This window comes from Humulus lupulus, chromosome 4, assembly GCF_963169125.1.
Source record: "Humulus lupulus chromosome 4, drHumLupu1.1, whole genome shotgun sequence".
NCBI classification, from domain to species: Eukaryota; Viridiplantae; Streptophyta; class Magnoliopsida; order Rosales; family Cannabaceae; genus Humulus; species Humulus lupulus.
In genome coordinates, this window is record NC_084796.1 from 70,929,714 (window position 1) to 70,946,175 (window position 16,462).

The 16,462-nt window shown below is 38.1% G+C and overlaps 1 protein-coding gene across 1 annotated transcript; it reads right to left on the minus strand.

Moving 5' to 3' along the window:
• Window positions 1-13,633: 13,633 nt before the first annotated feature.
• On the minus strand, window positions 13,634-15,749 carry LOC133830547 (phospholipid-transporting ATPase 2-like). The gene is made up of 3 exons (XM_062260538.1): window positions 15,199-15,749; window positions 14,393-14,524; window positions 13,634-13,837 (listed from the first exon to the last, which is right to left on the minus strand). The coding sequence occupies exons 1-3, from the start codon at window positions 15,322-15,324 to the stop codon at window positions 13,715-13,717; spliced, it is 381 nt and encodes a 126-aa protein (XP_062116522.1). The 5' UTR covers window positions 15,325-15,749; the 3' UTR covers window positions 13,634-13,714.
• Between the last annotated feature and the right edge of the window lie 713 nt (window positions 15,750-16,462).

Below are 16,462 nucleotides of genomic sequence, written 5' to 3' on the forward strand. Positions count from 1 at the left end.
AGGCATGGCTAATCTGTATGGCACCTCTCCATCTCGTTCCAGGATCACAAAGGGGCCAACAAACCTAAGACTTAACTTGCCTTTCACTCCAAATCATTTCACTCCTCTCAAAGGAGAAACTTTGAGAAACACATGATCACCGACTATAAACTCTTCACTCATGCATTTCAAGTCTGTGTAACTCTTCTGTCGACTCTGGGAGGCAAGCATCTGAGCTCTAATCTTCTCAATTGCAACATTAGTCCTCTGAACGACCTCAATACCTAAGCACTTCCTCTCACCCATCTCATCCCAATGAATGGGCGATCTTCACTTTCTCCCATACAACATGGAACGACTCCGATAGTCGTTTGATAGATGTTATTATAAGAAAACTCAATCAAAGGGATATGCTTACTCCAAGATCCCCCAAAGTCCAGCGCATAGGCCTGCAACATATCCTCCAGTATTTAAATCATCCTCTCAGACTGTCCATCCATATGAGGATGATAAACTGTACTAAATCTCAACTGTGTCCCCATAGCCTTCTGCAGGCTCTCCCAAAACTTAGAGGTGAAGGTGGGGTCCCTATCGGACACTATCAATCTCGGAGCCCCATGGAGATGCATGATCTCCTTCATATACAACTCAAGATACTGCTCCTCCATATAAGTTGTTCTACCAGGCAAGAAGTTGGCTGATTTAGTGTGCCTATCCACAATCACCCACACAGAATCATGTTGCCCCACTATCCTTGCCAATCCAACCACGAAGTCCATAGTAATATCTTCCCCCTTGAACTCTTGAATCCCTAAAGGCTTGCGCAACCGTGTTGTATTGGTGCATCCCGAGGCACATAATCCACTGCATCCTTCTTCATTCTTGGCCACCAATACAGTGTCTTTAGATCTTGGTACATCTTCGTCGTACCCAGATGTAGAGAATAAGGAGTGGTATGAGACTCATCCAGAATCTCTCGTCTGATATTGGAATCCATCATGACACAAATCCGACCTTTATACCTCAACTGATCCACCTGTGAAATAGAAAAGTCTCTAGCCAATCCACCTAAGACATCCTCCTTGTGTTTCCTCATCTGTGGATCCCCCTTCTGTACTTCTCTAATTCTCTAAAGGAGCGTGGATGGAAGAGTAATGTTGGCTAGCTGACCAACTACCAGTTCAATTCCCGCTCTTGTCATTTCTTCAGTTAGCTTTTCTGCAAATCTGTCTCTGCTACCCCAAAAATTGACATATCTCACGTAGCACTAAACTTGCACATGTGGACTAGACTGGGCAGACTCCCCAGCAGGTTGGTCGGTGTATACCTGCAGAGTATACGACATGTTGTTGCTCGATAGAATATCACCAAAGGCTCAGCTTCTCCGTATGATGGACAACCAAACTTGGTCGGCATGAAGAAGTTACACTCTCCATTAGAAGTCCGAAAGAATCGTCTAACTACCTGCAGAGGGTGCCTAACAGCCTTGAATACTTAGTCAAGCCTCCTAACAAATAGAACTGTAACTACTTACGAGAATAATGGGATATTTCCACCATCAGTTACGTCATATGTAGCCCCTGGGCCAATAGAACATTATAAATACAAACCCTCCACGACAGTGGAGGGGCTTCAATAAATCGCCTACCGACCAGTGTTTAGAAAAATACCGAACAACCTATTTTTATACCTAGCAGCGATTCTGCCTTATTGTATTGTCTTTTACACATAGAAATCCACTTGTGAACTTGTGTAAACCTTTACGATTAATAAAAATCTAAGAGGAAGTAGGTCATTACCAATTATTGGGGTTGAACCTCTATAAATGCTGGTGTTCTTTATTCTTTATTGCTTATTATTATTAGGCTTTTGGCTCATTTTTTGATCATTGATTGTTCTATTGAAAGCTCTCGAATTAATTATTTTGGCTCCGCGTCAGTTGACTGACAAATTAGTAAACATTTCGGTGCTTTCATTGAAGGAAAGAATAATCACATTCGGATTTCAGTGCTGCAAAGATGGTGGTTTCAACAAGAAGATCTGGTCAAGAACCTCCAGAGCGCGAAGCTGAATCATCGAATCAGGTTCCCTCAATGAGTAATTTGACCAGGGGGCGAGCTAATTTTCCACCTACGAACCTTGCTGGAGCTAGGGGGAGGGCAAGCTATAGGGCCCACTACACCCAAGTATGGGGCTGCTACCTTCACTAGAGTTACTGACATAGAAACTTTGGTTGGAGGCGCTTTAAGGGGTATCAAACAGCCAGGACCGATAGCTGGAGGTCCTGGACAGTAAGAACCCCATGTAGATATTGAAGGACTTGATCCCAAGATTGAGCAGATATGGGAGGTGATCGGACAGATGCAAGATCAGCATGCCACCATGAACCAAGGGCGGGCTGCCGCCCAAGCGGCCATTAATGAGGATTTAAAAAAAAAGGAGAGGTTTTCAAGAATGGATGGATCGGCATGCCTGAGAGGTGTGGGCCCGTCAGGAAGACATGGAACGTCGAGCTAGGGAGGCTGTTGAATCCATCCGCAATTATATGGAAAAATAGTAGACTCAGGGTATGGGGACTGCTGCTGGAACTACTGCTCACAATCAACAATGTCCTCATGTATTCAGTTTCGGTGATGGAGTCATGAATAGACCAGAGGCTCGACCTTAGAATGGGAATCAAGGTCCGACCAGGAGTCACCGATCTGGTCGGGATGCCCAAGCCAACAATAATAGGCATCCCTTACCGGCAGACGAACAGGTTCTTTCAAGGCACCACATAGGACAGGAGCAAGCAAGAAACTTTCAGCTGAGAACATAAGGAAGTGGCTGACACAAAAATCCTAGTGCTGCAGGACAAGATGGAAACCCTCGAGCACCAGCGCCGAATATGAGTTTTCAACCTCGAAACAACCAGCAACAGCCTAGTCGGTACAGACAGCACCAAGAGTACTGACTAAAATCTAGAAGGGAGGAGCCAGAGGTCAGTAGTGCGTACAGACCCCACTATACCGATGGATATGATCATGAGAAGGCAATGAGCCAAGTCTGCAAACAGAATAATCAGGATGAGAGGGGTAACTAGCCAGAATGACCATTTGTCCCATATCGGCAGGATGTCCTGATCAACCAGCCACCCAGGGAGGACGGTTCCAGGGAGTACCTCCAGTACCATGACGAGCAGATAGCCAAAATTCTGGAGGAAGGCCTTGGCCAAACTCTGTGTTAAACCAAATGGTCCCAATGGGAGGTGAAGACTTACGAGATGCTCTAAATCGCAACAGGGAAAATCGGGACTCGAATAACATAGCTCCGCCTAAGCCTGTTCAGGACCCAAGAATGGATGAGGTCTGTAATGCAGCACAGCCCCAGGCAGCTACACACCCAAACATCTAGGCCTAGTTTGATTTGTTAACGCGATTGGTAAGAGACCTGACGGCCCCCAAGTTGACGAAAATTGAAATAGAGAGGCAGAGCGGTTCCCCATTTTCAGAACGTATTAACCAGCTGCCAAAACCTGTCAAATTCAAAATGCCAACATGGAAGATGTACACGGGGCGGGAAGACTCAGTCTCTCATGTTCACAACATGAACTACAAACTGATCTCCAGGGGGTTCGAGATAATTCTAGGTGCATGATCTTCCCTGCCACCCTATTGGAAATCGCCCAACAGTGGTTCTTCAAGCTGCAGCAGGGTCAAGTACATCATGGGTTGGATTTGTACGCTTATTCTATTACCACTTTTCTTCGGCAATGCCTCTTCTGGCTGAGCCGAATGACTTGGTGGACATAAAACAAAGAGATAATGAACCTTTAAAGGACCACATTCCACATTTTATGTAGGAGGCCACGAGGGTAAAATCCCTGAGCGATGATGGTAAATTGATAGCAATTAACTTAAGAATCAAAGTAAAAAGCCTATTTTGGAGCAGCTTGAAGAGGAAGTCTGTGCGTACCACCCAAAAATTCCTTGAACGTGTAGAAGAATTTATTTAGCTTGAGGAAGCTGAACGATAGGTAGATAATCCAACACAAGTAGCTGCTGGGTAAGGAAAAAAAGCTGGGAATACCACTAACACAGCAGGAGAAACTAAAAATGGGGCCAAAAATGACAAACGTGGTAACGGGGCTAGAAGTAGTAATAATCAGAATGACAGCAAGAAGCCTAAAACTACCGAGCAGCCTAAACCACGAGAATATGTTCCTAAGATTAATACACACTCCATCCTATCGGAGCCCCGTGCATATGTTTTCAATGCTACCCAGACGGTCGTACCGTACAGAAGACCTCTACCAATGAGGAAGGATGTTAACAGACGAGATATGACTAAATTCTGTCGGTTTCATAATGACTATGGCCATGAAACCAATAAATGTAACCACCTGAAGGAAGAGATAGACTTCCTCATTCGGCAGAACAATGCTCATCTGAAAAGGTATCTACGGCCGACTGCCAACCAACATCTGCAGCAACAGTCCCTGCAACACTATTAGGGCAATCATCCTTTCTTACCACCACCAGTCACTGGTCGGTTAAATATGATCTGTGGAGGACCACCTTTGGTTGGTAATACTGGAAAGTCATGAGAAAAATACACTCATTCCCTTAGATATGAGTAGGAGGATGATGTGCTGGCTGTCCAGGAGCGTACTCCCTGATAACCTCGCTATGAGTGTGAGCCCATCATAATCAACGAGGAAGACACTGGTCATGTGCGTCATCCACATAATGACCCTTTGGTTGTGGAAGTCCAGATTTCCAATATGATTGTGGCCTGAGCAATGATCGACCATTGTTCATCCACCAACATCCTCTTGAAGAATACCTTGGAGCGAATGAATTTTAGCCTCAAAGATCTGAAACCATGCGAACGACTACTATACGGGATCATAGGAAGTGGCATGGACCCAGAAAGAAGCATAAGGCTGCCTCAAACAGTGGGGATAACACCTAAGAGCAACAATGTCATGGCCTTGTTTGTTGTAATTGACATCCATCTCCATATAAAGCCACGATAGGCCAAACAACCATGTATGACCTCTGAGCAGTGACTTCAGTCTTCTATCTGCCTGTCAAGTTTCCAACTCAGCTAGGTATCGAATGTCTCAAAGGGAATCAACTGGGAGATAGGGAGTGGTATAACTCTTTAGTGAAAAAACAGGAAAGGCAGTCTCCTCCGCACAGCCTGCAGGTCCCAGTAACCAGAAATAGGATGCAACACAAAATGGGGGAGGACATAAACCCCCATTTTGGGGATATTGACACAGGGGTGGGGCCAATTGAAGAATTAGAATCAATCCCACTTGACCCAGAACACCAAACCAGGGTTGTCACGGTAGGGAAAGGGTTGTCCGGTGACATATGATCCGCTCTGATTGAGTTTCTTTGTGACAACCAAGATGTATTCGCCTGGTCTCATGATGATATAGTTGGGATCTTCCCAACTATTATAAGCCACACCCTTAATATTTTTACAGACCAATTCAAGCTCGTACAACAGAAAAAAAGGACACTTGATAAAACGAGGGCTAGGGCATTGAAGAAGGAGGTGGAGAAGCTTCGGAACAACAATTTCATTAAGGAGGCTTTCTATCCAGTATGGGTATCTAATCCTGTGTTGGTACCAAATCCCAATGATAAATGGAAGGTATGCATAGAATTCACAGACGTAAATAAAGCTTGCCCAAAAGACTTCTTCCGACTTCCAAAAATTGACCTGCTGGTGGATGCTATAGCCGGTCACAAGATTTTAACATTTATGGATGTGTACTAGGGGTACAACGAAATCATCATGCATCCCCTTGACTAGGAGCACACTAGTTTCCACACAGACGTGGGGCTATACTGTTATAGAGTCATGCAATTCGACCTAAAAAACGTTGGAGCTACATATCAATGGCTGGTAAACCAGATGTTCAGAGATCAGATTAGAAATAACATGGAGGTATACATTGATGATATGTTAGTGAAGTCCAAAATGGTTGGGGGCACATTGGAGACTTGGAAGAATGTTTTAACATTATGAGGCAGTACAAAATGAAATTGAACCCTTTGAAATGCTCCTTTGGTGTAAGTTCAGGTAAATTTTTGGGGATTATAGTTCACTAAAGAGGAATAGAGAAAACCCTGAGAAAATAAAAACTCTACTGGGCATGCACTCAACCACCAGGATCAAAGACGTGGAAAGCCTGACAGGGCGTATAACAACACTAAGCATGTTTGTATCCAAATTTACTAATAAGTGTGTTCTGTTTTTCAACATCCTCAGGGGGAGCAAGAAATTTGAATTAATTGAGGAGTACGAATGAGCCTTCCAAGATCTAAAACAAAAGCTGGCACAACTCCTGATCCTTTCAAAACCCCTGGAAGGTGGAGAACTGTGCATATACCTGGCAGTAATGGAACATGCTGTCAGTGCAGTCCTAGTTAGAGAAGAAAATAGAGTCCAACACCTAGTCTACTATGTTAGTAAAAGGCTGATGGGGGCAAAACGCAGGTACCCTCTAATTGAAAAATTGACTTACTGCATGCTCCTGTCCTCTAGAAAACTTCACCCATACTTCAAGGCTCATCCTATCAAGGTCCTTACCAACCACCTATTATGCCATGTTCTGTAGAAGCTGGACACGTCTGGACGCTACTCAAATGGGAAATAGAGCTGGGACAATACGAGGTAACCAAACAGTTCAAACAGCAAATAAAGGTCAGGCTCTAACAGACTTTGTAGTTGAGTATACAGGTGTACTAGAGCTAGATGAGTAGATGGTCGAACATCCATCAGAATCTGGACCATCGCCTAGTATTGGTGCTAAGGAGAACTTCGAACAACCAGAGTCTTGTACTATCCATTCCAAAAATGAAGCACAAGTTTGGAAGCTACATGTCAAGGACTCGTCTATCGAACAACATCAATTATGCACTCCGCTTTGGTTTTAATCTAATAATGAAGCAAAGTATGAAGCATTTATCGCGGGCTTGAAGTTGACAAGAGAAGTGAGGGATGAATTCTTGGACATATACAGTGATTTGCAACTGGTTGTCAATCAGGTTCTCAGTGAGTATACTGCGCGGAGGAAAAATGATGACCTATCATACAAAAATCAAAGACTTGCTTGCTCATTTAAAAAAATAAACCTTCTGACAAATACCAAGGGAACAGAACGCAACAGCGGATGCACTAGCAAGATTAGCCAGCAGTGTTGAAGTGCACAAGGCCAACCTAGTCCCCATTTAGTACCTGGCCAAACCAAGTATCAACCTCCCAGAGCCAGTCCATCTGATAGATAACACCCCATCCTGGATGACCCCAATTGCATCTTATCGGAGTCCTGCCTACCAACCATAATGAGTCTAGAAAACTGATGAGGAAAGTTGTTCAATACGTAATCCTGGACGGGGTTGTGTACAGAAGGGAATTTTCCATGTCATTGTTGAGATGTGTCAACCAAACAGAATCAGGACGGCTGTTGGAAGAGGTACATGAGGGTTTTTGCAGGAATCATGCTTCGGGGGGGGGGGGGGGGGGAAGTCTTTCTAAAAAGATTCTAAGGCAAGGTTCACTACAAAAAGTGTTATCAAAACATACCATAACACTTTTTGATGTGTTAAGACCGACTATGTTATCGTAGGTCAGGGTACTTTACATAACACTTTATCATTGTTATACAGATGTGTTATTATACTGTCAACGATAACACAATTTCTGTGTTATTTTAATAAATAGATAAGTATTTAATTATGTTATTTATAGTCGATTATATAACGCATTTCAATATTTACAAATTTGTGTTATACTACACTTTAGTATAACACTTTTTTGTGTGTTATACTACACTTTAGTATAACACATTTTTTGTGTTATACTATACTTTAGTATAACACATTATTTGTGTTATACTACACTTTAGTATAACACATGTGTTATATTAGCTTAGAGAAACATAATCTTTTTTTACTTACACAAAACTAGGAAAACAAATATGAAAGTTGAAGCCAAATAAGGTAACATAAATAGATTTTTATTAATTACTCAAATGTAATTACAATATTTAGTCTACTACTCTAGGCTTAAGAAATCATATTACAACATAATTTATGCCCAATTCAGATTCCTTTATCACTAAATACAAAACAAGAAATGTATACAAAAATTAGTGAAATACATTCTTCCATTCTAAAGGCCTCAACTACAAATGTTGTCAAGAATTGCTCCAAAGAAATCATCTCAATATACCTGCACATTGTAAAAAAAAAAGTCCTTTTATTATTAAGAACATAAGACTTAAGCTAGTTTCCACCTGTAAGCATATAAAGTTTAAATTAAATTTGTAATAACTCCAAAACTTGACGAAACATCAGGGTATAGCAAGATGTACTACCATGCAAAACAACGACTGAAGCAACAAAACATGCAACTTAAAACAAGGCTTGTGAAATGCATCAAGATAACAAATATATCATTCTCAATGATAAAAAAGTATGTGAGGAAGAATTGATTCCAGAACTCTAAATTCTGTCAATTTATCCCTAAAAAAATTAAAGAATAAAAACAGAATCACACTTTGACTTCTTATACAACAAAATCATAAAGAAAAACAATAAAATAAAAAATCAAACATGACAAGAATCGATGTTTTGAGGAGACGGTTTCTGGTATGTCTTAAATTTCTGTTTCCTGTTTGTGTTCTAAACTCTTGGCTTTAGTGTCAAGTTTATGATTTTTGAAGAAAAGGTCTATATATGATATAGAAGAACTCAATCATACTTTATGCTTAATCATTCAACTTTAGTTGCAAGCCAGAAGCAAAAGAAAATCTATTTCATTTTCTGCCATCTGTTTCTTGTATGCATAACGTTATGTGCTATACTAATTTAGGCATATAAGGTCTAGTACTAAGCTCAAAATTACTCTCAATAACTTAACTAAACTAACTGATTTAACTAAATTATATATATATATAAGGTCTAGTGCTAAGATTAAAGTATGTGCTATACTTACTAATGGTGAATTTGTACTGTACAGGCATTACAGTCTCAGACCCCAAATGAAACTCTAAAAGCTCCAAGCCAGAGTATAAATAGTCAACTAGAAAAAATTGAAGAAAGGAATTTTCCCAAGTTAACAGTTAGAAAAGGAATATTAATTACATACTAGCCAGTTATCCATGAAGCAAATGGTGACCATTTTGGGCCAGCAAGCTTGGTACTCCAATAGTAGAGACCCCCAGAAGTAGAAGCAGAACAGAAGCTAGATACTAAAAATCAAATACAAAATTTTGAGTTTACTAAACATTGTTTATAATTAGTCATCCAACATAAAAGTTGAAAATTGCAGCAGTGAAAGAAGCTATAAAAACAGAGGAAACCAAAGCACATGCATATCTAGAATTATCAAAGGAAGTACAACATAAGAAGCAAACCTAAATGTACCATCAGAAGCAAGAGAAATGGTAGACATAACAACATCAATAAAACTAGAAGCAGAACAGAACAAGTCTGGCTTTCCTTTTCTAGCTAATTACTACAACAAGCTATGAATTCAATTGTTCACATGCTTAATAGCCACTCTATCAGTACTCTTGCAGTACCCTCAAAACCAAAGTGTTGGAAGTCATAAGACTAATAAAAAATCTAAAAAACAAAATCCACAAATTGAAAAACTGTACAGAAACCAAAAATAAAAAATCTTACTCAAGAAGCGATAATGAGAGGTTGGACTATCCAAAAGAAGGCTGAATTATCTAAGTTCTATGATATTACTATGAAATGATTCTTAAAATATACATGGTTAAATTAACTAAAACTTATCATGGTTCTTATCATGCATTACTTTTATAGATAAAAAATGTATAAAAATTATTTTTATTATACAAAATGCAGAGCACAATATACTAATTGGAATAAAAATCATGATAATATAAATGATTAGTGTCATTGCAGGCCTGTAGTGTAGTGCCAAAGAAATCCTCTAATGTAAATAATATATGGTTCTTCTAGTATTATATATCTGTAGTGTAGTGCCAAAGAGATCCTTGGGAGTATATGACACACAGCAAGACCAGGTCCACATCAAGTAAATATAATACATATTTGGTAAAAAAAAAAATACACAAAGTACCCAATCTGCCTTGAATTTCTCGTGATTGTTTAAAATACCTTTTTTAATCAAACATTCTGAAGTTAAAAATTGATATTGCTACTATAACCCACCAGATAATTGTTGCTAAAAAAAATTAGCATCTAATTCATTACATACAGAAAGAAATATCAAGTATGCAGCCAGAAAAAACTGGTGCATACAGGGTGGCATGCTTTACTAGACTATATGATCACAATTATCTTCTTCTACATATCCATGGAATTTGAGATGGCCCAAATCAGCAATGCATATATACATACATGTAACATTCATCTAATGAGGAAAAAAGATATAATTTCTAATATAAACAAGAAAAAAAAATCACAAAGAAAAGAAAAACAGAAAATTGAACAAAATGATACAAAACCCCAGTACCTTAACAGAGGAAACCTGATCAATATTCGTAAGTACATCAATGGAGCGTTCAAAAAGTCCGTGCATCGAGTCCTGCTCAAGTTCTTCCGTCTACAACAACAATTATCTAGTTTTAGTTTTGTAGAGATAACTGGATGTATAAATTTATAGCATGCTAGTACTAGGATAGATCACCAAATACCTTATAACCAGCAGAAAGAGCATAAACAGCTCCAGGCAACAACACAACCATGTGCTCATTTAAAATGGAAGACTCCTGCATGTAAACAAACCAGTTAATATAATGCAGTCAATCTTAAGGTTTGTAACAACAAAATCTATCAGGATAAAAATCCAAATGTGTACCTCATTTAAAGAGGAAGAATGCTAGGAACTTCATCCAATTCACTATCATAAAGAGACGAGAACCATTGATGAGTCAAGAAAATGTGTATAAAATGCAGCAGACTTGAAAATTTCATAAAAAGAAAAACATATAATACATCAAGTAGTAGTCTTACGAAGCACCATTGCCTCCACCGTCACAAAGATAGACTCTTTTCCAATTGGATCAAAATTGTCTAATCTTACCAAACACGCCATAAGTTATACTTACCTTGCTGGTCGTTAAAGCTTATTAAAAAGTACAAAAAATTAATGAGCTCGAAGAGAGGACCAAAATGAAAACTCACCTCAACTAACCCAAAAACTTTCTTGCAAGTAAATTCTGCTTCATATAAATGCATAAAATTATGAATAATTTATTTTTTCCAGACCAAGAAAAGAAATTATTTAATTATGTAGAGTTCCTTTAATAAGAACTCCACTAATCCTTTGTGTTGTTGTTACATACAAATACAATGCTAATCTACACTAGAAGCAAAATGGTGGTAAGGTTCAATTTTTGCACCTAATATCTGTTATTTTGTAGCTCAATTGTCCTTGCAATTTCTTGAGTAGTTGGAAGAGGACAATCAGGATTGTGACTGAAAAAAATCAAAAGATGGAACGGCTCCGAAAGATCTTCGAGTAGCATTCGGTGAATCTGATAATAGGGGTTCATAAACTGGATTTCTGTTCTTGGGTTGAGTTATGTACAAAGGAGTAACATCTTTCTCTATTGATCTTGCTTGGGGCTCAATGTTGCCCAGTGACAGAATAGGTCCACCCAAACGTTCAGCCTGCTGAAGCATATTGATTTTACTTGGTCTGTACGTGTACCAGAAGAACTTTATAGCAAGAATCGAACCCATCCCTGCTGCAACTATGAGCTGTAATAAAAAAAAAAGTAAAAATAGTTTCTATTAGTATATAAAACTGCAATGCCAACAATGGCCTTGACTTTGACTTCTCTATAATAGAATTTTCAGGTTACCAACGATCAGATGTTGCGTCAAGGAAGATATTAAATGAAATTTTATTAATTATCTTTTGCAAGTCAAATAGCTAAATATTATGAAACTAGGCCTGGGTCTCTATCATCGACTCCATATTATTGGTTGTAACCTCAAAATTTGAAGCATATATGAAATGGAGTACCAAAGCCATTCTCCATAGTAGGATGGATCGCCTCTGAGAAGACTATCTGGGGTTTCCAATTTTCATGCAAATATAAGAACAAAATGTCCTGATATGTAAGCTATAAGCTATCCTGTTTTCATCTACCTTTGAAACCCCAGATGCTACTCAGAGACGGGCCATTCTATTGTTAAAATTACTTTAAGTCCAAAAGATGGTCAAGAAAAACTTACAAACAAAGTCATCCAATAAGACCGTTGTCTACACAAGTGAAACAAAATTGTATACATCCCTGATGATGGGATGGCGCTGAAGATCCAGTTGATGATATAAAGGCCAATCAAATTTCCCCATATAGCAAGATGTTGTAGTATTGTAAAAGAGCTGCGAGGATCAAAGGAAAACTTAGGCAATCAGGATAAATAAAATAACACCGAATTATACGAATTTTCCTCTGTAGTTCTAAGCAGCTTTCAAGTCAGGGCATTCTAAAAAGAATATTTGAATGTTGTAAGAATACCATTTCAGTGTTTGTTAGATTAAGCAGCAAGAAGGCTTTACGAAGAGTCAAATTTGAATCAACAAAGCATGGTTAATAGAAAGAAACTTACTTTGTTTCTAATATCATAACAAAAGCCTGCAACCAAATACATCCAGAGAGAGCAACCAATGAGATCTCCTCCATTTCACTTTTTTCATAAGTGTAGGCATGTATGCTGATTTCAAATACAACAATTGTCTGGACATCAATCAAGCCAGTAATCAGTATCAGTGGATCAAAAGCAACAACCATCTCTATATTTTGAGCAACCAAAGTTTTGGTCAATGTAATGGTTCTCTAAGTAACATCTAAATTTAAGTTAAAGTTTTGTCGAAGTGCTTAAAACTAAATAATTCAGCAGGCCTGAATATAAAAGAACAAAAGAAGCAAAAATAGTTGTTTAGGAGTTCGACTATTTTAAAAAACACAACTCACATGAAAAAGAGATCTTCCAAACCATCCAGCGAATGTGCTAGGATTCTGAAGTCTGTTCCCAAGAATAAAAAAACAAAGTGAAAATTAGCATTTTAGGTTAGACAGTAAATTCCCATTGGCAATTCTGATGGGAAAAATATCTCAAATAAACATTAAAAATCAAATGTGAGGTGAATTATCCTATAAAGAACCTTCTCGCTTAACAATAAAACAAAATTTGTGGATGCTGCATCATTGTTTCTTCACTAAGATCTTTGTCCAGGACACTGACTAGAACAGGAACACTAGTGTAGAAAACATTATAAGCCATCAAGCTAACAGAATTAAAAAGACTAGTCCCTGAGACACCTGAAACAAAAGAGAAGCTGAAAACATGCCAAAGTTAGTACACCAGACATTTAAAAAAGAATAATATACAAGATCAGAAGGAATAATGTTTACATGTCAATTATAAAAGATATAAAAGTTGAAAAGAAATGTCATTGTCCAGGAGATCTCACAAGATCTGGATGAAACAAACCACCAGAGACTTGTAAAATGAATACTGAGATAGAAATGCTGTACGGTTGTATGAGTAACGCCCATGGACAAGTATTAATCTTTTCAGAAACCTAAACTCTGCAAAACAATACAATAATACCAAAACAAATCACTCAACCCTGTTCGTTCTGTCAAGTTTCCAAAAAGTGAGAGGAGGGGTTTAGGTATCAGCAACTTACTCCCAATACTATAATCAGCTGCTCTTGCTGCCTACATCCCCTCTCTCCCACTGATTCCAACTCCAATGTCAGCTTGTTGTATCATTCTTACATCATTCCCTCCATCCCCAATGGCCAATGTTCTATAATCACATGATTTTAAAATCTCCACAAGCTGCAAAATAGAGTTAAACGCAATATGTACTTAGGTATTCAACATTTTATGACATCACACGTAGAGTAAGAGCCTTTAAATTTGGAAAACAAGGACAACAACAAAAATAACTAAAAAATAATATGACTAACTTTGTTTTAGTAGATGTATCAGAGATAATTTCAATTAAGATGTATTAAGACCAGTTAACTATACTAGATAACAGGAGGGTTAATCTGCTAAATCATCAACAATCAATTTCAGGACTCCAAGTGCTCCCCAGCAAAAACTTTTAACTCCAGAAAACATAGTATTTTAGAAAAACATCTTATATCTTTTCTACCTTCAAATCATGTCCATGAACTCCAATACCCATTCAAAAGATAGGAAACCTAACTATACAGCATACCAGTTTCATACGTTTTATATAGAGAAATATTATAGTTTCCCCAAGGGGATGTCAACACATAGCTAATGTCTACCAGATCCTGGTCATATTAATTTAAATTTTAAAATGTACCATGTATTTAATCATAGGTCCAGTGATAACATATAGCAGGTACTGATAAGGATTACCTGTGCTTTCTGTGATGGTGTTACCCGACAACATATAGCAGTCCTTGACAATATTGCTAATTCAGTAAAAGCTGTTCGATAATGCTTAAGTGCAATTTCAAGAGCCCAACCATCAACAATAAATGCCACATCCTGTTGAAAAGTGAAAAAATAAGAAGACAAACAAGCTCGTCAAGATACAATCAAAAAACAAAAAGTAGAGAGAAAAATTCAATAGCTTCTTCACAAAAACATCCCAATATCTACAACAAACATGTACACATATAGTGTACATAACCTTATCAAATACTCCCACGTCCATCTCAGCAATTAAAAACAACTAGATCCATGGTTTGGAAAAACTTTTGAAGAAGCCTACATTTTGAAACCATTTCAATCTGAGACATGGAAAATAAAAAGTATTTAAACCATCCTTTTTTAATGCTTTCTTATTATGTGCCATTTTACGAACTAAGGCTATGTTTCAATTATTATGAATCTATGCTTATTAAATTCTTATATTTTTTTTTCATAATTTTATGATATTTTAAATGTTATTCAACTTACACCTCAATCCAATTCAAAACCTACCTTTTGATTCAATTGAGAAAATTGCCTTCAATCCTGATATAGTTTTTTACAACCTTTGACTAGAAAAATGAAATTATACTTATTAACACACAACAGAGTGAGCTTGAAAGAAACTTAAACTGTCTGATATAAGTATAACAATGAACTTTTTTCAACATTTTGATACAGCCTAGAATGTTAATAATGGCAAAGATAATCTAATGTGATTTCTCACAACTAGGAGCTATATAAAATACCTTAGGTTCTGAAGTTGTAATCCTCATTGTAAGTAAAACTCTCTCTAAACTTCTGCCGACTTCATCTTCTGTTTTGCCATTAATTAATAGAAGCTGTCCTTTTGGCTCTGTTAAGTCAGAAAGCATAACATAAAGCAAATAATATTTAATGAAAATTGATAATATTAAAGAAAGGGAAGAAACATATCCCTTACAAAGCTATGGAAGGCAAAAAACTCAAACCATTAAATTAAGAAATAGAGCCAGGTAGAACACACCATAGCAAGTTAAAGTCACCTCTCTATTTAAGCCACACAAGTCAATCTTTAGCCCCAATTGTCACAACCCAATACTTTTTTGTTATTTTTCCAATTACATAAAGGGAATTGTAGAAAGAACAAAAATTATGAAAGAAAAAAAAGACACCAAAAAAAAAAATCAATCAAGTGAAAAAGTTAATAAAGTATTTGGAGCAAGGTAATTATCTGAAACAACTAGAGACATTAAGGCAAAGTGTCAATCTCATTTAAGATAATATACTCGATTCTCCTTTGCTCTGCTTCTTCATTACATTTATCTAATATTTACCCTATGTGCTTATAGTATATATACAGAGAGGAGGGGAGGACGGAGAAGGAAACCGATTTGCAGATTATTGAGGGATACTCTAAGAGACAAATTTGTATTATATGTAAAGAAAATTGGACTGAAGAAAATTACATAGAAAAAATCAAACCACGCTTCAAAACAAGATATTCACATCCATCTCAATTCGCTATGACCAGTTAATTCAGTCCAAGACACAAAGAAAGAAGAGAGTTGACAGAACCTGTTGGAGGAGTCTCTTCCTGCGTCGCTGCTAGTCAGAGAGAGCGAGCTGAGAGCCTGTTGGAGAAGTCGCCGTCGGTGGGTGCTCTGCTTCCTCCGCTGCTCGGCTTGCTGGACTGTCTGTTGCTGAGAAATATGGAGAGAGAGTGTGAGACCAGAGGTCGGGGGAGGCTGGAGGTAGAGAGAAAGACACGAGAGGGAAACAGAAAATCAAACAACCCCATTAGATTTATTCCCAAATTAAGCTCGATTAGCATAAAAACCAATGACCCAGATCAATAACACCTAAAACTATATATCCTTACCTGGCTTGCCAAGACCGATGAGGAGTGAAACAACCCAACGAATGGAACCCTACTGACAGAGAGATAGAGAAAGACGAGAGAGAGATGGAGGAGATATGAGGGATGGAGGCTGAGATTTGAGGGATGGAGGAGATGCGAGCTCAGATTTGAAG

Coding starts and splice junctions, on each gene's coding strand:
- LOC133830547 (XM_062260538.1), bottom strand. CDS start 15,324: ATGCTTTCTGACTTAACAGAGCCAAAAGGACAGCTTCTATTAATTAAT. Junction 14,525..15,198: donor TTACAACTTCAGAACCTAAG/GTATTTTATATA, acceptor ACTTTTCAACAG/GATGTGGCATTTATTGTTGA. Junction 13,838..14,392: donor CACCATCACAGAAAGCACAG/GTAATCCTTATC, acceptor TCTATTTTGCAG/CTTGTGGAGATTTTAAAATC.